At 42.5% G+C, this 20,699-nt stretch overlaps 1 protein-coding gene across 1 annotated transcript; it reads left to right on the top strand.

The window, feature by feature from the left end:
* The first annotated feature begins 812 nt into the window (after positions 1-812).
* On the top strand, positions 813-19,322 carry CBX1 (chromobox 1). The gene is made up of 5 exons (XM_045813756.2): positions 813-1,032; positions 14,075-14,251; positions 14,740-14,917; positions 15,499-15,593; positions 17,841-19,322. The coding sequence occupies exons 2-5, from the start codon at positions 14,112-14,114 to the stop codon at positions 17,983-17,985; spliced, it is 558 nt and encodes a 185-aa protein (XP_045669712.1). The 5' UTR covers positions 813-1,032; positions 14,075-14,111; the 3' UTR covers positions 17,986-19,322.
* Positions 19,323-20,699: the final 1,377 nt, after the last annotated feature.

Raw genomic sequence — 20,699 nt, 5'->3', positions numbered from 1 at the left:
ACAGAAGGAGAGGGAGAAACAGATTCTCTGATGAGCAGGGAGCCCGATGTGGGGCTCGATGCCAGGACGCTGGGATCATGACCTGAGCCGACGGCAGAAGCTTAACTAAACTGAGCCACCCAGGCGCCCCAACAGCAGGTAGATATTAACTAATGACAATAAAATGGGGTGAATGACATGAGAGACTGAATTCCCAATATGAACAGATTTGGGGACAGCGATAGAGTTGAAAGCAGGAGAACTAAACCGTTTGTCTCAAAGAATAACAAGCGTGGTGTTTACCTATTTCTAAGGTTTGAGAGGTGGCTGGGTGAGGAGTGCTCATGAGATAAGGGGGTTCTGCGCTAGAGTTCTCCCTTGGCACAGCCAGTGAAAAGGGAAGTTCGGGATGCCATGATGACAACTACCAAGGGGGACCTAATCTAGTCTAAAGCGTCAGGCAAGACTCGAAGGGGAAGTAGGATTTTTACAGAAATTTGAGGCAAAAATTGAAGATTATGGAGATTATTGGAGATTCGATAAAGCTCTGTTGAGAAACCTATTTAGATTAAAAAATTTCGAGGATGTGAATGTCCAGAACTGGTTGATTTTTCGGACCAAGCATTATGGGGCTCGCTTGTAAAAGCACAGGTTCTAATTTTCTAGGCGGCAACGTTCTAAACTAAAACTCGCTCCGGCGCTTGTGTAAAAAACTAAAACTCCCCGAAACCCTCGCAAACTCCGCGTGGCGACGTAGGACGCGCGCGGCACTTCGGGTCTTGTAGTCTGGGACGGACTCCGAGTCCCATACTGCTGTGCGGAGGGTCGTCGCGCCTGCGCGGTGCGGGCGGCGGGCAGCGCCGAGTGCGAGGCTCTTTTGTTCGGCTGAGGGGAGGGCCGTTGGCCGGGGCCTGCGGTACGCCGCTTCAGTGAGGGGGTCGACAGCGGCCACCGGCTTGTTGCTTTTCTGGGCGCCACTCCCCCGGCCGGCCAGACGCGACGCGCCATTAGCGCGGCACCGATTCCTCTTGGGCTCTTGGGCGCTGCTCTGAGGTGAAGAGCCCGCTAGAGGCGGGGAAGTAGGGGGGAGGCGCGCGGCGGCGGCGGGAGCCCTGGGTGAGGGGCCGCGCGCGCTTGCGGCGGAGGCTGGGGAGCGGGGAATGCCCCCGGTTCCGCGCCTTTCCCGCGCGGAGCTCTCCGCCGGGTGCAGGGGGTCGGGCGCGGGGCGCGAGAAGGATGGAGAGGGCGGGGCGGGCGGCGTACTCTGAGCGCAAGACAGAGGCGATTCGGGGTGGGCCGAGCACTGGCGGGTCGCTCCTCGGGGCCTGGGTAGACAAGACAATGCTACGTGGGTTGGGTGGGCGGCTGCCGGATTGGGCTGGGGAGGAAACACTTGAGTAAATGGGGAAGGGGGACAGGCCGGGCAGTCCTGATGCTTGGACATGCGTGGGGAGGGCTGACGGCTGCGAGACCCTCGGTTTCGAACGCAGCCTGAGAATGTTGGTCCGGCCGGGGCTGCGGGCGGGATTTCGCTCGCGGAGCTAAGGAGATGTTACTTCGAGGAAATTGTCGAGGGGGCTGGGCATCCCAAGGTGTGCGACTCGGAAAGGAGACCTGTTGGTTAAACTGGAGAGGGGGCTAGGAGAGGGAGGGGCGGTTCTGTGCCAAGCTTGGTCTCGAGGGGGAGGAGCTGTTAGGGTAAGTAGGGCGGAGGCGCCGAGAGTGTTTCTGTAAGGAGTGAAAGGGGAAAACTGGCCGTCTTTGCTTCCTGATGGGTCCTCACGGTGGGGAGGCTGTAAGAAAAACGTGTGAAGAAAGGACAAAAACAAGATTTCTTCCCTCTCCCGGATTTTCTACTGCCTTCACTCTTTGATTCCTTCTCGAAGTTGAAAAGTCCAAGTGCCGCGCTCGCTTTGATTCAGTTCCGTAAGTTTTTATCTGGGATCGTCACTGGTCACAAAGGACAGTGAAATGGTAGAAGCGTGTAGATGAGTTCATACTTAAGGAATTAAGTTAGTGAGCGAGATTGTGAGATGATGTGGGAAATGGGGAGACAAAGAGGAAATGTGAGTTCGTGAGATTTCTTTCTTAGGCCCTTGTGATTTTTTTAGCCAGCCTTTCTTTGTTGTTGGAAAATCTGAATACAAAATGAGCAATACTTCCTCCAAGCTTCAGATGATGGTTTTTCATGGATGGCCTTATATGCAGACTTGTATTGGTTTAACTCGATTGAGGCGGAGTTTACAAAAAGATCAGTTACACGGGAAACTCAGGCCAGGGGTAAGTAAGATACCCTCCTCAGTTGTATTAAGAATCCTGTCAGCAGTTTGGAATAGCTCTGAAAAAGTCCAAGGTTTTGGAATGGAAGCATGAATACAATGGGGAAATTAGTGCCTGTGTTCCTCCCTAGGTGCGTGCAGACATTTATATTGTAAGTAGTATGATTGAGTGGGAAACTTGTTGGGAAACACCTTAATAAAGCTTTAGGGAAAGGTTCAGGATCCTCGTTCATTTCCAATTTTCCCTTTGGTGCCATTTTTCTTCATTGGCTGTTGTAGCCTAAATTGTTTTTTCATTAAAGATGTAAATAGTGTGTAGCCTGGTGCTTCTAGCTTCTTGGTTGAAAGGGACCAAGTAAGGATACCCTAGCCTTCCACTTTTTTAACTGCAGGATACTGATAATTTTCTAACCAAACATCTGAAAAGAAGCAGCCATTCAATAGGGGCTCCTGGCTGGCTCAGTCAGAAGAGCATGTGATTCTTGATCTCTGGGTCCTGAGCTCAAGCCCTACAAGATTACTTACAAATAAATAAACTTAAAAAAATAAAAAGCAACCATCATATCTTGTGCCCATTTTAGAGACTAGGAAAATGTTTCTTTTTGAGTACATACCTTAAATTTAAAAAGAATTGATGCATTTTTGTCGTTTTTCTAGTAGTTTCTCCATCAGAATCTCACCTTTTTTATATACTACCTCTGGTGGTATAACAGATCGTGCATTAGACTTGATAGATTTTCATTTTATAGGTTATTTCTCTGAAGAGTTTTTGGAACAAAACACTAATGGCAAGTATATGAGCTCACATAAGATGGGGCTCTGCCTCTTGTTACTCTAAATGTCTGGCACATAGGTCGTTCCGATTGTTGAATGAATGGATATAGCTTTGAGGTCCTTTATTAGAATTCCGTGTACTAGCAGAATGAATTAATGTGCGCTTAAATAATTAGCTTTCCTGTCTTTGATCAGTGACATTGGGCAGACCATACCTGTTGCCTTTGGCATGCTTGTTGTAGCCTCTGTTTTTTGTTTTTGTTTTTTTTAAGATTTTATTTATTTATTTGACAGAGAGACAGCCAGCGAGAGAGGGAACAAAAGCAGGGGGAGTGGGAGAGGAAGAAGCAGGCTCCCAGCGGAGCAGGGAGCCCAATGCAGGGCTGCATCCCAGGACCCTGGGATCATGACCTGAGCCAAAGGCAGACGCTTAACGACTGAGCCACCCAGGCGCCCCGTAGCCTCTGTTTTTAATACACTCACCTTGATATGTAGATTGTGCAAGTGACAATTTTAAATACCTAGGCAAGGTCTGGGAGAAGCCCCGCGTCCTGGGTTTCAACAGCAAGCTGTAGTTCGAATATTTTGTTTGAAAGTATCTTGAAAAATCTTTTGGGTTCTTTGCATTAAGTTAAATAAATAGTGTTTCCAGGTAGTGATGTCTACTGAAAAACTGAATAGCCTTTCCAAGGTTAATTGCAGAAGTTATTCAAATATGGACAAAATTCAGATCATGTCAGTATTTGAATTGAATAACTTGTATTAAATCTTTATTGCCTTTAGCTTTCATGATTTGCTGACCAAGAAGGAGCTACCTAATTTGTCAGTGAAACTGTGCCTTTCTCTTTAATAATAGCTAACACATTGAGGGCCTAACCAAACTGTGGTATTTGAGAGGTTAGTGTCAATACTCTGGTTTTGTTTTTGTTATCTGTGAATGCTTTGGTCTCTGCTTTTAATTCCAGTTCTGGTCTAGCTCTCTAATCATTTTTATTTCCTCTTAAACTAAAAGACTTGCTTCAGATTTATTACTGTGTTCTACTAATGTTTGTACATCCTTGTGGCCCCCCAACCCAAAGCTGTGTGTCTCAGTTCATCCACATCAGCATACTGAAAGGGGTTAGCCAAGTTTCTGGACACATCTCAGATAAAATTCTAATTTTATTAACACACCAGTATTCTAGTCCTGGTCCTGGAATTCAGGGGCAGGTATTCCTTTAAAAATGAAACTCCTGCTTACTGGGTATGTGGCACGAATTCTTGTTTTCTACTCAGTAAAGTTTTCCATCTGGAAAGCATTTGCCTCCCCAACAGCCCTAGCTAACAGACTAACAGCAGTTTAGAAACATGAGTCAAGAGGACTACAAATGAAGTATATACCACACATGCCTTCACCTGCCTTTTGATTACTGGTATGTAGTTGCTAATGCTCAGGAAGGGAGTGCTGCTTTCTTGTTTGCCATTTTGGGCTTGCAGATGGAATTCCTCTTGCTGATCATTTTCTAAAACGCTAACAGCTTTGGACTTCTGTTCCCTGATTTTTGGAGTCTGAGACATCTATCGTTACTGTCCATACAAGGAAGGTTCAACACATTACACAGGGCTCCGACCTGCCTTTAATTGAGTGTCTGAGTAAAAATAGAAACAAAATGGTTAAGGAACCACAAGGAAAAGAGAAATAATATTTGACTAGGTTGGAGAAGCTTCATGGAAGAAGTAGCATTTAAGGTCGGTCTTGAAGGATGGCTAGGATTTTGACTGTTGGTGTTGGACAGGAACACTTAACTTCTTAATAATGAGCAAAGCCTTGCATGGAAGAAATGTGCAGGATGTGTTCAGGTTATAGTTTTGACAGGAGTGTAGGTTTTGTGAGGGAGTAGAAGTAGGAAATGGTTGGAACGAAAGGGTGTTAGATGATGCACTGAGGAATTGGTTTTTGTTTTAAGGAGGAGGGACCTTGTAGAAAATTATTTAGCAGTTACCCACCACTTTCCTATTCAGTCTACTCCACCCAAACTGGTTTACACACCGTCTACCTCAGACGTGCCTCACTGCTTTTGTTCACAACTGTTCCTTGGGCCAAATTGCCCTCTTCAATCCACCTTTTCATATGCTGTTGGAGCCTGGCTTCAATCCCAACTTTTCAAAACCTTTCCTAATCACCCTAGCCATTTATTCTTCCAAGCTCCTGTAGTGCTTTTGTGGCTACTTATTCTTGCTTATGTTTCTTTTGCTAATTATTATATACTCTTAACATTTCTCTTATTGAAATAAAGTTCAACTTGCATTGTATGTTTTTATCTTTCAGGCCTGGCTCTGGAGGCTTTGGAAATTCATAAGCCTTAGTTTTCTCATTTGTGAAATGGGTCTAATAGAGTTCCCCTGAGGACTGAATGCCTTTATATCATTAAGTTTTGAGTATTCCGTAAATTTTAGTTATTATTATGTTGTTATGACTTACCATTAAGGGATTCTCAAAATCCTGTGCTGCCTGCGTGGCTGTGTATCCTGCTGGCCTGAACAAACATCTTCATTCGTCTGGGTGTGAGAGGGTCCCTTCAACGCGGAACTCTCAGTGCTTTTGCCAGAGTGAGTTGGTCGCCCTATATTCCACCCAGCCTTTTAGTAAATGCTTATTGATTTTATTTGGTTTTAAATAGATAGTATTAAATGCTGGAGGAGCTGTAGTTATAAACTTTTATGGTCATTAAGGCCAAGGTCTTAAACCTAAGCTAGAGGCAAAAGAGGCAGAAGGAAAAAAGGAATAGAAAAAGGAGCTAGGTAAAAGGAGTAGTGATGTGGGGAGTGATACGCACAATAATTACCATCTGGTCCTTACTGGCCACTCCTTTAGTCTCGCTACTTCTACCTGGTCACATTTCTGTTCCTCAGATAAAGCAAGCTCTTCTCACTTTAGGACTTTGAACCAACTATTCCCTTAATTTGGTGTGTTTTTCTGGTTTTTGCGAAGTTGTCTCCTTGTCATTGGGGTTCTGTTTAAATGTTAATTAGTCTAAAGGTACTTCCTCTATAGCGTTTATCACTAATACCTTCTTGCGTATTATCTGTGTCCTGCTCTGCCTGCACATGTATGCGTGCACATACTCCCACTCATGCTCAGCTCGTCCACAGTAGAATATAAATTCTAAGAGAAAAGGGATTTTTGTCTCTCCTGTTCACCCCCTTTGTCTAGCACCTTACACATAGTAGGTATCCAATAGATAATTGTTAAATGATGAATACTGTAGGAGGGTGTTCCTAGGAAGAATTAATAACCTAAACCTAGTCTGGGCCTCACGGAAGCTCCTGACCGAGACATTTTAGGTAAGGGAAGCAGTCAAGTGAAAGAATGGGTCAAAGGGCAAGGTAATTGTGATTGATGGGTTAGGTGTAGTGGTCTTCAGCTCAGATGCTCACAGATGATGATATGAAGAGATCTGCATTTTTTTAAAGATTTTATTTATTTATTTGACAGAGAGAAAGACAGCCAGCAAGAGAGGGAACACAAGCAGGGGGAGTGGGAGAGGGAGAAGCAGGCTCCCAGCAGAGGAGCCCGATGGGGGCTCGATCCCAGGATCCCAGGATCACGCCCTGAGCCAAAGGCAGACGCTTAACGACTGAGCCACCCAGGCACCCCAAGAGATCTGCATTTTAAATGAGTGGCTAGTATTGAGACAGCATCAGGTTGGGAGTTACCCAGGCAAGAGATGATGTTAGCTTGCAATAGGATGGAAGTAGTAGGCCTAGAAAAATGTATGAATTGAAAGATATTTACGGAAGGAAGGAAGGAAGGAAGGAAGGAAGGAAGGAAGGAAGGAAGGAAGGAAGGAAGGAAGGAAAAGAAAAAGGGAGGGAGGGAGAAAGAGAAAGGAAAGGAGAAGGGAGAAGGAAAGAAAGGAAGGAAGGAAGGAAGGAAGGAAGGAAGAAAGAAAGAAAGAAAGAAAGAAAGAAAGAAAGAAAGAAAGAAAGAAAGAAAGAAAGAAAGAAAAATATAAGATACAAACTCAGTAGGATTTAGTAAGAGGCTAGATGTGGAGGATGAGTGGAGAGAAGTCAAGGATGGTTGTCACTTTGTCCTGAGCTCAGTAAACGCACTATGAATTCTTAGACCATTGTTCATTTAATTGGCTTTTTTAAAAAGTTAATATGTAAAAGTTGAGCCTGAAATCACAATTTCTGAAGTTTGGTACAGAGCTTTACTGTTTGGATTATCAAAACTGATTTTTGGTGTTTATACTGATTTTCAGAAATCTTAAAGTTCTTTTCACAAATAAACCGTTTGTTGAAGTTTTCCATTGTATTCAGAATTTATTTCCTTTCTCACCTATCTTATCTTTCTTGATAGGAAGATATATTCCTTTTGCCAGTTACTACAGGGGCGTTGTTAACTTTATTTTCCTGTGCGGGCCAGATAAAAGGAAGAGCACAAGAAATTCATACACTTCAGGTATACGAAGTGTGATTTTTCAGTTTCTGGCAGCTCTTCTGTCTTGGTCGTCTAGAAATGAGATCTTAGTTTCTCTGTTTCGTAATTATTGGTTCCTTTGTAACAGCCAGATCTGGGTTCTTCTTGAGTGTGTTCTGGAGCTGCTCTCCAGTTTTAAAAACGTAGCCATGAATTTCAGCCATACTCACAGGATGGAAGTGCTGTTTTGTTATTGAGTTCTAATGCATTGGGTTTCAGAAAGCTATCTTTAAGCTTAAAGCAGTAAATAATCTAATGAAATAGGACATATTTGGAAATATATAGACAGATAATACCAGAAGGTTATAAAAGCTCACCTCAGGAATCCCATGAGGGTTGTTATGCCTATTTTTTTTTTTTTACTTATTAGGAAATTATTTAGTAAATATAAAACTTCCTATAGGCATAAAGTAGTTTTGAGCGGTAGGGACAGGAAAGATACCATTTTGTCCTCCTACTAGCTTTCTTCTGGTGAAAGGAACTGTGAGGATCTTTCAGGCAGTACTCTTCTGATTGCACTGCTAGTGCCGAAAAGGTCCAGATTGAATAATGCTGAATGTGATACAGAGGAGGTCTTGTTTGCAAGAGCATCAGTTTATTGCTCCAATCTTATTCTTAATTCTGTGAAGAAAGTAAAATGTTCGCCTGCCTTTTAGCTGACTCTAAGAATTGATTTATGTCTGTAATAATGTGTGTCATTTCACCTGAGGAATGTAGTTTCTGCCAGTCCTCTTATAGCAAATGACTTTTATCCAGGGATATGCATCAAATCACCTAAGGAGCTTTTAATTTTATATTATTATTTATTTATTTTTAAGTAAACTGTATGCCCGGCGTGGGGCTTAAACTCATGACCCTGATATCAAGAGTCACACAGATCACCTAAGGAGCTTTTGAGGATGCAGATGCCATGGTCAATGCAATATTGTTTGTAATAATAGAAAATTGGAAACAACCCAAATTTTCATCACTAGGTGATGGTTAGAGTATGATGTGTGCTTACAATGTGGAATACTATGCAGCTTGTTATGAATGGAGATCTATATGGAGCAGTGTCAGAGATATACTACGTTCTATAAGAAGGCAAATTGTAGAACTGTAATAATCTCTTTTCATTTAGTGTATATCTGTATTTATGTATAGAAGAATGAGAACAGACTTTAATAGGTTTTGGGCCAAGGAACTTTTGATACATTAAATATTTTTGTAATTGAATATGAACACATGTATTATATAACAGAAAAGCAGTATTTCTTAAAAATAATGCACACCCTGCTTTCTGTGTCATTGAATCTGGGTGTCTGTGAACTCCGTGGGTGATTCTGATTCTTCTATGGGTGAAAGCTCTCTACTCAAGGTCTGCTTTCCTGTGAATTCTTTCTTAGTAAAGATGGTCACCTCACCAGACCAACATTCTGAATGTAGCTTAGCATTTAGCTCAAAGCCCTGGTGCTTTGGTTTCAGAGGTCTGTGATTGTTACCTGTCCTGACATCTGGAATTTGATCTTTCAAGCTGGCAAGAAATCAGTACCAGCTCCTCAAAAACAAAATACCTTCTCTTGCATCTGATACTGTACCACCTTCTGCTTTCAGGTAGCATCGTACCTCTCTATTTTCTAGCTTCTAACCTCCTGGCGGAGGGGGTGTAGGGAGAAGGGACAGTGCTTTTTTTTTTTTTTTTTTTTTTTTTTTTTTTTTTTTTCTCTTGAAAGAGCTATGAGTTCATGACTCTTGTTTCAGATTTACACCATCCCTGTATTCATCGGGACGCTCTAGATGAATTTTGGTTTCTTAAAATTGGCATTTTCTTAGTTCTCTAGCCTACTTGATGTAGGTATTTAACCTCAGAATTTCTGCACCGTCTAGCATGTGTCAATTTAAGACTCCAAAGACTTGCTGGGGCACTACCGACCAAGGCTCTGTTACTGCCTGCCGATTTAATTAACTGAATACCTTTGTATTCCAGTAACCAATTAAGAATCATTGGTTTTTTAATGCCATGCCTTACAAGGTCTTTTCTGAAAGAAAATCATTATCAGTCACTTCCTTATTTACTAATGACAAAGTGTAGGGAGGGTACATTTAAAGAAATCTCTGTCCTGTCCTTGTGGAGGCTGAAGGGAAGTCTCCCTGCAAGTGTGTGGCTAGCTCCCAGCTCTGTGTGTGCAGCAGGGCTATTTAGCTCAGCCTTGCTAGATGTCCTTCCTCAGGTGCTATGCTCTTTGTTTACTGTGTGACTTTAGGTGATTTATTGTGTGTAAATGTTGTGTTATCTATGAGGTGTCGATAACATCTGAATGGCTTGTTTCATAGGATCAAATGAGGTAGCACTTTGTAAACTAAATTTCAATGTAAGTGTATTTTTCTAGGCAGCTTAAAATGCAGCTGACCCAGTAAATTTGTTTGTTTGTTTGTTTGTTTGTTTAAGTCCTCTCTACACCCAAAGTGGGGCTCAAACTCACAATCCCAAGATCAAGAGTCACACGCTCTACCGACTGAGCCAGCCAGGTGCCCCCCTCAGTAAATATTTAGATAAAAGTTATAGTGGCTTACGTTAACTCTAGGTTTTTTGTCTACAACATCGGGATAAGCCTTAAGGAGATTTGTCCAAGGACTAAGATTTCTGAGTTAATCCAGAACAGTTCGCCCTTGCGTACACCTCTTGTGATGTTCTGTCATAAATTTTGACCCTTTGTTCAATGATTATGGCACTTTTGATGCCATAATTTGGCTGCCAGGATGCTTGGGGGGAGTGGCAAATTGTGTTGATGAAAGGCATTTTTCCATTGTGCTACTACATTGATTTGAGTTACTTTGAGATTTCCTTGCCAGGCTTTCATTGCCAACCAATTCCAATTGAGAGTCCTCCTTCTGGATGTCCCTGCTAGTGTTTGGAGGCTGCCATATTCAGGGAAAGGAGGTTTCTCTTGAAATAATCCATTTGGGGGGCGCCTGGGTGGCTCAGTCGTTAAGCGTCTGCCTTCAACTCAGGGCGTGATCCCGGGGTCCTGGGATCGAGCCCCACATTGGGCTCCCTGCTCCGCTGGGAGCCTGCTTCTTCCTCTCCCACTCCCCCTGCTTGTGTTCCCTCTCTCGCTGGCTGTCTGTCTGTCAAATAAACAAACAAAATCTTAAAAATAAATTAAATAAATAAATAAATAAATAAAATCTTAAAACATAATCCATTTGGAAACTGAGAATTGGCACATTGTAATATTTAAGGGGGCTCTTGGCTCTTCTGACAGTGCTAGATTCTATAGAAAGAGTGGGTTGCATTTTTAATCTACTTCACTGATTTTGACAAACAGCTTATTCAAGACCCTAGAGAGCTACGTATAAATAAGGGGAAAACTCAAGTTGGAAAGCCGGGCTGAGAATCTCCAATATAAAGAATCTGGTACCTGAGGTGGATGCTGGGATGAGCCAGGTAAGAAAGCTCAGAGAGAGGCAGGAGTCTGTTTTCTACATTCTTCACTTTTTTGAGTTGCTCTTAAGACAGTGAGTTGAGTAAAGAAAATCAGGAGGTCTCACTTCAGATTTCCCCATTTGGGGGGTTTTCTTTACTTACCCTAAAGGATATTTTCTTTGTTCCTTGACTCTTCCTCCTTGGGACCAGGCTAATGTTACAGGGAGAGGAAGCCTGCAGTAGCTAGAGGCAAGCCAGAAGCTGCCCTGGTCCTCTTGGTTCATAGCGGCAGCATCGGTGGGCAGTATGCAGTGCTGCTGCTTTTTGGGTGTAAGACAAATACAGCTATTAATGTAGCTAACACAGGGCCTTGAATAGCTCTGAATTTTGAAGTCATGATGATAGAATGCCTTTCCTTTACTTTCTTAATTACTTGGTAGAGGGATTATTAGGGGACAGTTACTGTTTTTGGATTGTCTGTAACCCATTGTTTTCCTTCCAACTATTGAGAAAGGGATATCTTCCAATTTCCAAGTCCAAATTAATGTAGAGAGTTGTGGTACCCTTTGTTATCTAAAGGTGATTGTCAATTTATTTTTCTCCACACGTTAACCAAAGACTGAGGATGAATCTTGCTTACTCCTTCTACTCATAGCGGAAGGAAGCAAGGAATAGCACTTGTTCTTGGGAGGAAACACAACTGCATTTGTCCAAAAGGAAAACTAAATTTTTCTTTCCTCATAAAATAACACTTGTCATATGGCAGTCAGAATTCTGAAAACCTGAAAGCATCTCCCTCCAGAAGGAAGCGCACACAGCCTCTGAATCAGAGCCACAATGAAGCTGGCCAAGAATTAGCCAGATTACATTCACTCTACTGGTTAGTCTGACCAGTAAAAGAAGGAAGGGAAGCTTTGTGTGGCATTTTCTCTAAAAGATAAGAGAGGTTGGGGAGGGAAGGAAAAGCAAAGGAGATTCTTCAGTATGTAAGTGGAGAGGAAGAGTGTTGAAAAGATGCCTCTCGCCCGAGAACTGTTCTGAATCCCTCTGTGGACAGGGGCCTTGGGTTTTGCCTTAGACCACACTAAAAGCACTTCAGAAAACATTGTTTTGTGCCACTCTCCAAAAGTTCAGAATACCTGGAGTGCCTGGGTGGCTCAGTCAGTTAAGCGTCTGCCCTCCGCTCGGGTTATAATCCTGGAATTAGCCCCACATTGGGCTCTTTGGTCACCGGGAAGCGTGCTTCTCCCTCTCCCTCTGCTTGCCACTCCCCCTGCTTGTGCTCTCTCTCTCTCAAATAAATAAATAAAATCTTAAAAAAAAAAGGTCAGAATAACTTTAAATGGAAGTGGTGTTTGCTTTTTTCTTTTCAGACATTAAGCATCAGAAAAGCAGGAACCATGTCTTGCTGTCTTGAATATCCAGTATCCAGCAGTGTCTGGATTTTCTAGTATAGTTAAATGTTTCAGAAGTAAGCATTGCTCATATATGCGGACATGGGAATATCTCCGGGTATAAACCAAAGCTTCTGTGGATAATGAACAGATTCATATGATGATCCTGACTTTGATGAAAAATTGTTATATTTCATATGATCTGTAGATGGACTTTTAAAAAAAAAATCTGTCTGTACATGCCAGTTTTAAAGTATATTTAGAAGAATTTCTACTTAGGTTAAGTAAGACTTCCTTTCTTAAGGATGCTAATAACAACCCGTTTAACCCCAAATCAGCGTTGCCTTGAATTTCAGACACGGTGATAACTACTGTCTTGGCTTGGATTATCTTCCATACTCTTGATTCTTTGTATCTCATTGTGGGCAACTGTGATCTATCAATTTGTAGGTTTTGGCCAGTTTTGTAGCTCACTTTTGTTGTATTGATATCTTATGGCGCCACCTACTGACACAAATTGGTAAACAAATGGCTTTAAGCCTACCAGCAGTCAAGAGTTGTGGTATTTGAAGGACTAAAAATAGATTTATAGAGGACTAAAATTGAAGCACTAGAAGTCACCCAGCCTGGAGATGTATTTTACAAAAGAATAAACTTAGGTTCTATTATCTGTGATAACTGTCTCTTTTTTTCCTATCATTTTTCAGATTATTGCAGTGTTCCAGTCTAGAGGATTTTGTGGTCATTCTGGCATTTTTATGAGCCTTTCTCCCCCTCAGAAATAAACTAAGTAGAATAAGAAACTAACAAACTTTCAAATTGTAAATCATTGGTGGCATTCAGAAAAGACTGCTTAAAGAACCTTTGGAGACTCAGGAGAGGTGTTTTAACGATGCAAAGAAATGGGGAAAAATTAAGCCAGATGTTTGGTAAATAGGACAAGCTACTTCACACTGTAAAAATTGAAGTCCAGTGATACGGAAGTATGGATCAGAGGGTTATACGTATATAAGTCTGGTGTGTGTACATTATTTTTAGAAGCCTTGCTTTCAATTAATACTTTATTTTTTAAAAGATTTATTTTAGAGAGAGAACGAGCAGGGCAGAAGGGCAGAGGCAGTGTGTGAGAGAAGGAGATGCCCCGCTGAGTGGAGAATCCGACAGACACAGGGCTCTGTCACAACCCCGAGATGATGACCTGAGCTGAAAACAAGAGTTGGACGCTTAACCAACTGAGCCACCCAGGAGCCCCCAATTTAATTAATATTTTAGATACCATGCTCTGTGGTAAAAGGGATATTGGGAACTTTTTTTAACTTAGAAAGAATAGGGACGCCTGGGTGGTTAAGCATCTGGTTGGTTAAGTGTCTGCCTTCAGCTCAGGTCATAATCCCAGGGTCTTGGGATCAAGTCCCACATCGGGCTCCTTGCTCAGTGGGAAGCCTGCTTCTCCCTCTGCCTGCCGCTCCCCCTGCTTGTTCTTTCTCTCGCAAATAAATGAAATTAAAAAAAAAAAAAAAAAACTTAGGTATAAAAGTTTTAAGTGGATATGCAGGAAGAGAGTTTTGCTATGAGATTGGTTGGGGCTGTTTATGCACTAACTTTCTAGCTGAATATATCAGAAAACTTTATTTTATACTGAAGCCGAATAGTCAGAACACTTAATATAAGCAGCATATGCTATTAAAGTTAGTGATGTCCCTGGATTTCTAACCATCCAAATATTCACCTACCAAGAAAAGTATGCCCTAACGCCCTTTTTATTTTATCACTTTAGCAGCGTCACCCTTTAGACCAGAAAGCTGGCGGGCACTATGGGGAAGAAACAAAACAAGAAGAAAGTGGAAGAGGTGCTAGAAGAGGAGGAAGAGGAGTACGTGGTGGAAAAAGTTCTTGACCGTCGAGTGGTAAAGGGCAAAGTGGAGTACCTCCTAAAGTGGAAGGGGTTCTCAGAGTAAGTGTCATTAACCTGGGGAACCCATTCATTCAGTCACTGACTGTTTCTCAGGAGTCCAGTAACGTGCAAGGCCTAGGGTGCTCGATGGGTGGTGTGACCCAGGCCTGGCCTTCATGGCTGATAGTCTAATTAGGAAAAATACCTACATGTACAAAGTGCTATAATGCAAGACACTGATTGCTGAGAAGCAGTTGTATGTGCAGCTTTAGACTGATTCAAGTATGCAAAGAGTAATTTTCCTTTGAAGAAGGCAAGTTTCTAAGCTCAATTTGTATTAAAAAGTCCCCCATTCCACCACCACCACCCCCGCCCCGCCAAGAAATTTCAGCATTACCAAGTTCTTGGTCTTGGACAAAATCTGGTTACTCATTATCGTTAACTCCTCTTTTCCAAGGACACCAGCTCTCGTCATCCTGTGCGTCTCCTTAGTATGAGTGTGCTAACTTTGAGTGGAAAGTGTGACTCACTGTGCCCTCTGGTTTCAGTGAGGATAACACGTGGGAGCCAGAAGAGAACCTGGATTGCCCTGATCTCATTGCCGAGTTTCTACAGTCACAGAAAACAGCACATGAGACAGATAAATCAGAGGGAGGCAAACGCAAAGCTGACTCTGATTCTGAAGATAAGGGAGAAGAAAGCAAACCAAAGAAGAAGAAAGAAGAGGTAAGGGGAGAAGAATTTTTACTAGCCCAGAATTCCTACTGCTGTCAAAGAAGCTGAAAGCCCTTTTAATTTTTAAATTTAAGCACTTTTATTTAGCTGCTTCTGGGACCTCAGCAGCCATCTCTCATTCCTTCTGGAATCTTAGGCTAATGCTTACAGAGCATTTGGGGGTTAACTCTGGTAAAGCCACATAATCTATGCTTATTTTATCTGAGGTGCAAGAATAATGAGTGCAAGTAAATTCTTGCTTGTAGATGGATGGTTTTCAGTGTTGTAATCATGATAGGTGTGAGATAGCTGTGTTCATCTATTCAATACCTTAAGTTATCTTCTGAGGGTGAAGAAACAGTTGTGGAAATTTATTTTGCTTGAGATGTATGTCCCTTTTTACATATGGGGAACCTCAAGACCTTGATGGAAGAATCACTCAGAAGGATGCAAAAAGGCCTGTGACTTGGAGCCAAGGTATTGGTGAACTACTGACAAGAGTGTGATCATATTAATCGGAGAAGCAGGACTGGCTGCAGTGTGGGTAACAGTCCCATACAATTAAAGTTGTTCCATCCATCTGGTTTTTACAGTCAGAAAAGCCACGAGGCTTTGCCCGGGGTTTGGAGCCAGAGCGGATTATTGGAGCTACAGACTCCAGTGGAGAACTCATGTTCCTGATGAAATGGTGAGTCTGCCAGTGGCTCTGTGTGGTGGTTTTTTTTCTTCTTCCCATCTGTTCCATGCCAGAGGAAAAGAGCTGGACCTTCGAAATTCCAGTCGCCCAAGTGTGAAATCTTTAAAGATGGCATAGTCCTTCGATAGTGACCCTCGGCCTGACTGCCAGCCCGGACTCATGAGTTACAGGTAGGGGCCCTTAGGATTCTCAGATCTTTGCCCGGTTTTTTAGGAGGTGGGAGAAAATCCAGAATGGAGAAGGTATGGGGAAGGATCACATTTCACTTATGTAAATGAAGAGGGAAAAAATGAAATGTGATTGAACCACCCTCCCCTTGTACTGCCTCCTAAGATCGGGCTGGCCCCAGGATCAGTAGTTCTGTTAACTTCTCAGGGTTAGTTAAGAATTTCTGTAGCTCTTCCCTTTGTCCTTGAGCGTTAGAGCCTTTCCACTTTGTGCAGATTCTGTAATTCCAGGATCAGCCAGTAGGGGTCAGCAAGTCCCTTTTACTATAACTGAGCAGAGAGCAAGGCTATCTTTTTTCATTAGACGTTATACCAATGGTAGTAATACTCCACGAAACAGGCTAATGAAAACAGTTGTCTTGAGAATTACAAGAACTGTAATTAACCCCAAATTCTGTAAAATATCCCTATTCTCTGTCCAAAAGGAAGGCTTTCTTTCTTTTTCTTGCTTGTTGAAAAATACTTGTGCTTTTTTTCCCTCCCAAGTGGGTCTCAATCATTGTCCTTAAAATATAAATTAGGAGTGAGTGATTGTAAACTTTTGCCAATTAAGGCAGTATTCTAAGGGTTTTGTCCTTTTGTCAGTCTAGAACCTTCTCTGAAACTCCTATCTATACTAATTCCTTTGGTTTAGAAGGTGGCCAGAGAGGCCTAACTTCGACACTACTGAAAGCCTATGTCACAGTTAGGTGAAACTCTGTTTTTGTATTTTGCGTTCCCTAGATGTTCGCTGAATCTGACCTTTTAGCTGATTTATCGCTAGCCTATAGGAGAAAAGTTCATTTTTAAGGTGTGCATCTGGGGGGAAAAGATTGATACCAGGAGTTATAGTGCAACTGCAGTATATTTTCTCTGTGTGCATGTGACCAGTCTGAGTTACAGTACTGTTTCCGTATTGTTTAAGATTACACTCCTTTGGTTGAATTACTGCTGTTTGTAAAGATTATACCTGAATGTAACTCTACAGGTTAAGATAAAAAGATTGGATATTGACGATAAAACCAAGTTCATTTTAAGGTGATTTTCCTGGAAAGTTGAGATACTTGTCCATTTCCAAAATAGCAAATACTTCTTCGCTGTGAACTGACTGACCTTCCCTCAGAGGGTGTTGTTTTTATTGTCTGCTTCAGGCTCCCATACCAGTATACTACTGTTCCCTCCCGTTCTTTTCAGTGCACTGTTCAAAAACATACCTTACCCGCTTAGTCAACCCTGGTTCCCGGGCTCTCTGGCTTTGGTTTATCTGTTGCTGAGTTCTAGAAGTTTTGGGTGGTGCCTCATCAGAGACCCCATCATACAACTGCCACCTGCCCTAACGCTACTGCTCCCATTTGGGAGATTCCCAGTGGCCTTACTTCTAAGTCTCTTGTATGTGATTTTCAAATTTTGAGACCATTTTAAAATCCAGAAAAATACAAAGGATTATGTAACAGTCCCTTATTTTCTACTTCCCAGTGTTGAAGCACCATTTCAAAGCACCTGGGAGTTGTGGAATGTCTGTGTGAGCATGGCATTTGGTAATGTTAAACAGTGTAATTATGAGTCAATGAGAACGTGTCCACCTGCATTGGCTAGAGTCAGTGGTATTAAATCTTACTGTTGGTATTAAATCTTACTATCCAATCTGGTATTAAATTCTACTACAAAGCCGAGATCTCTCCATGGGCTCTTGGCAGCTGGGGTAATGGCTTTTCGAAGAGTGTGGAAGCTTCTCTTCTGCCCTCCAGGAATCTGAGAGTCATGTTCTTTTTTTTTTTTTCTGGCCTTGCCCAGAGGTTCAGATGTGATGGACTGAGTTAAGTGACTTAGGTTTTAACAAAGATACCCAGAGAGGATTTTCAACAGAAGATCTCTGAGGATGTCACTTGACTAAATGCTGCTTGGGCCATGTTATCACCCTTCCCTAGGCTACTCTTCTGGAATTAATACTTTTAAAGCCCTATCCCTTTTGTCATCCAAGTTAGGAGACCACCAGCACCTGGTCTCAAGGTGTCTCTGCTTTGTTCTGCAGGAAAAACTCTGATGAGGCTGACCTAGTCCCTGCCAAGGAAGCCAATGTCAAGTGCCCACAGGTGGTCATATCCTTCTATGAGGAAAGGCTGACGTGGCATTCTTACCCCTCGGAGGATGATGACAAAAAAGATGACAAGAATTAAGTCTCCTGAGTACCTGCCCCTGTCACATCTGACTGTGGGTTTCAAGTGGGGAGGGAAGGAGTTCTACTTGTCTTGACACCATAGAGGTGGCTTGAGAAGATGTCCTTTGAAGAGCAAGTATCGTTTCTGTGCCCTACAGCAGCCCAAGTGCTTTAAAGCCTTTCCATGCTGTGTAGTTTGCACACCCATCCCAGTGGAGGGGAAGGAAGAGAAGTGTTGCAAGGCAGCCCATTCTGTACTTTGCTGAGAAAGGCAAAGGGCCTTCCATGAAGGACAGAACTTGCAGAATGGGTGTGTGGGAGAGCAAAAGGTACTGTAGATCTTCAAAGCGCATCTCCACAACCCACAGCCTTCTTCCCAATAGTGTTAACTCTGCATTTTTACAGCGTAGCATGTGTGTAGTTTTTGGCTATTACTGGTGTATCATTTGGGGGTGGGAGGGTTGGGGGTGGGAAGGAAAGGAGATGAGTAGGATCATTTTTGTTAAAATTTGGGGCCTGATTGGGGAAATGGTAAAACAATGGAAAGAACAAACTTGTGGTGATTCGGTTCTATGTCCAGGATATTTTACCTTTTCAAAAAAAATGTCATTGGCAACCTAAATGAGGACTGTGAGAGACTGTTTAAAAGCTGTGAATGCCTGAAACGTGAAAGCCAAGGTGTTCCCTGCCTGAGCTTAATGCTGTTCCCAAGAAAGGACTAAGCTAGTTAATAAATTACCAAAGCTGCCATTTTGGGGATGGTATACACAGGCGGATTGTTCTGTCTTAGAGGTGCTAATTCTTGAAATTGATAAGAAGACCCTTTCTTTTCCAGTTATGAAGTTTTAAACATCAGCTTGTCCATCCACGCCACTGGCTGAGGTATTTGGGGAGGGGAAGAGGGTAGTATAGAAAGTGGGAGAGTAGAGAAAGACAAGGGCCCCTGCTCTTAGGGTGGAAAACTCTTGGAGCTTGTTATTTGAACTTTGAACTCTGAAATCATTGGTGGCAGGGTTCAGTCACTGACAGCACAAGTTCATTGAATCACTTCGAGAGTGGAATGCTTTCAAAAGCTCTGGTCTCAGGAGAAGATTAAACTTTCATACTGGGGCAGTGGTTCACTTTAAAACACAAAACAAAAAATTTTTTTAATCCTAAGAATGAATTAATACCCAAAATGCTGTCTTGAATCATGAGATCCATCAGTTCTTGACATCGTCTAGACCTGCATTCTAGAACTTCATTGTAAAATCTTTTTAGGCATGTGTTAGGTTTCTGTGGAAACTTTGTTTAAATGTAAACTTCATACCACATTGTCAGTTTTTGTCTTAATAAAACTATAGATTTATAATCTTTGATTTCTGTCTTGATTAGTGTTACCAAAACCCTCCCTGCGTGTCATTACCTTACAGGCTCAGCCTATAAGGAAACAACTCCCACAGTTGGATGGTTTAATTTCTTTAACGCTGTAGGCTTGAAAATCTAATGCCTGGCCTGAATCTTTGAGTAGTCTCATCATTATTTACTTAGTAAATATTTGTTGAACATTTATGATTACTCCAGAGATTGTAAAGCTTGTCACGTCATGCTGTCTTCATATTGCCCCAAGTTCATTGATTAGCACTCTGACCTGCTTGCACTTCCAGACCATGGTATGTTTGGAAACATGGGTTTTTGAGGTAGGTTTAGTTCTTGACTCATGTATTTTGTAGACTTATGTCACCTTAGCTAAATAGTCAACTCTAAAATTTTCAGGAATTGGCCTCGTGTTTGATCACTGAATTAAAATGTCATCCACTTTCTTAATGGCATTTTCTGCCTATAATTCTAGAGCCAGAATGGAACTAGTCTCTTGTTATTTATTAAAAGGGAAAACGGGATTTCCACTGAGATCAAATCAGCTCTACTCACTAGTACGAAGCATTTGTTCCAAAATAAACTGATGCATAAATATTTTTTTCAGAAAGCCTCCTTGGGGCATCTGGCTGGCTCAGTCGGAGAGCATGCAATTCTTTTTTTTTTTTTTTTTTTCTAAGATTTTTATTTATTTGACAGACAGCCAGCGAGAGAGGGAACACAAGCAGGGGGAGTGGGAGAGGGAGAAGCAGGCTCCCAGCCGAGGAGCCCGACCCGGGGCTCGATCCCAGAAGGCCGGGATCACGCCCTGAGCCGAAGGCAGACGCTTCACTACTGAGCCACCCAGGCGCCCCAAGAGCATGCGATTCTTGGTCTCGGGGTTGTGAGTTCGAGCCCTCACATTGGGTGTGGAGATTACCTAAAAACAAAATCTTAAAAAAAAAAAAAAAAAGCTTCAGGAGTTTGGGGAGATGAAGTAAAGCGGAGGTGGGGAGGCAGCCTTTCTGCGCAGAGGCCTACGTGTGTCCTTGTCGGCAGCCCCAGAGCCGTCAGCCGCTAGCTGAACGAGTTAGGGTGTGGTGGTTCTGTTCATCGTTGGATGCGCTGACTTAGCCTTCAGCCTTGGTGTGTGTCCGGAATGGACTGCTCTTCCGCTCTAGTCTTAAACCTTTGCAACTTACTTAATTGCCATTTCTGGCATTTCTGAACCCTCGCAAAACCCTCTCATTCTTCCCCCGGGAAGATGCTGACATTGGTAATGCATCAATGAAAACTGAAGTGAGGCTAGATTTTCACAATTTTGTTACCTTTGAAAGCCAGCTGTCACATGTCTAGATTAAGGGTTTCGGTATCAAATTTTCTCAAGTGCTTGTTGAA

The sequence above is a fragment of the Ursus americanus genome, chromosome 23 (assembly GCF_024610735.1).
Source record: "Ursus americanus isolate L20-20 chromosome 23, mUrsAme1.1.p, whole genome shotgun sequence".
Lineage (NCBI taxonomy): Eukaryota > Metazoa > Chordata > Mammalia > Carnivora > Ursidae > Ursus > Ursus americanus.
The sequence above is the reverse complement of the archived record's forward strand: the minus strand, read 5'-3'. Positions and strand labels throughout refer to the sequence as shown.

Coding starts and splice junctions, on each gene's coding strand:
- CBX1 (XM_045813756.2), top strand. CDS start 14,112: ATGGGGAAGAAACAAAACAAGAAGAAAGTGGAAGAGGTGCTAGAAGAG. Junction 14,918..15,498: donor CAAAGAAGAAGAAAGAAGAG/GTAAGGGGAGAA, acceptor TGGTTTTTACAG/TCAGAAAAGCCACGAGGCTT. Junction 15,594..17,840: donor CTCATGTTCCTGATGAAATG/GTGAGTCTGCCA, acceptor TTTGTTCTGCAG/GAAAAACTCTGATGAGGCTG.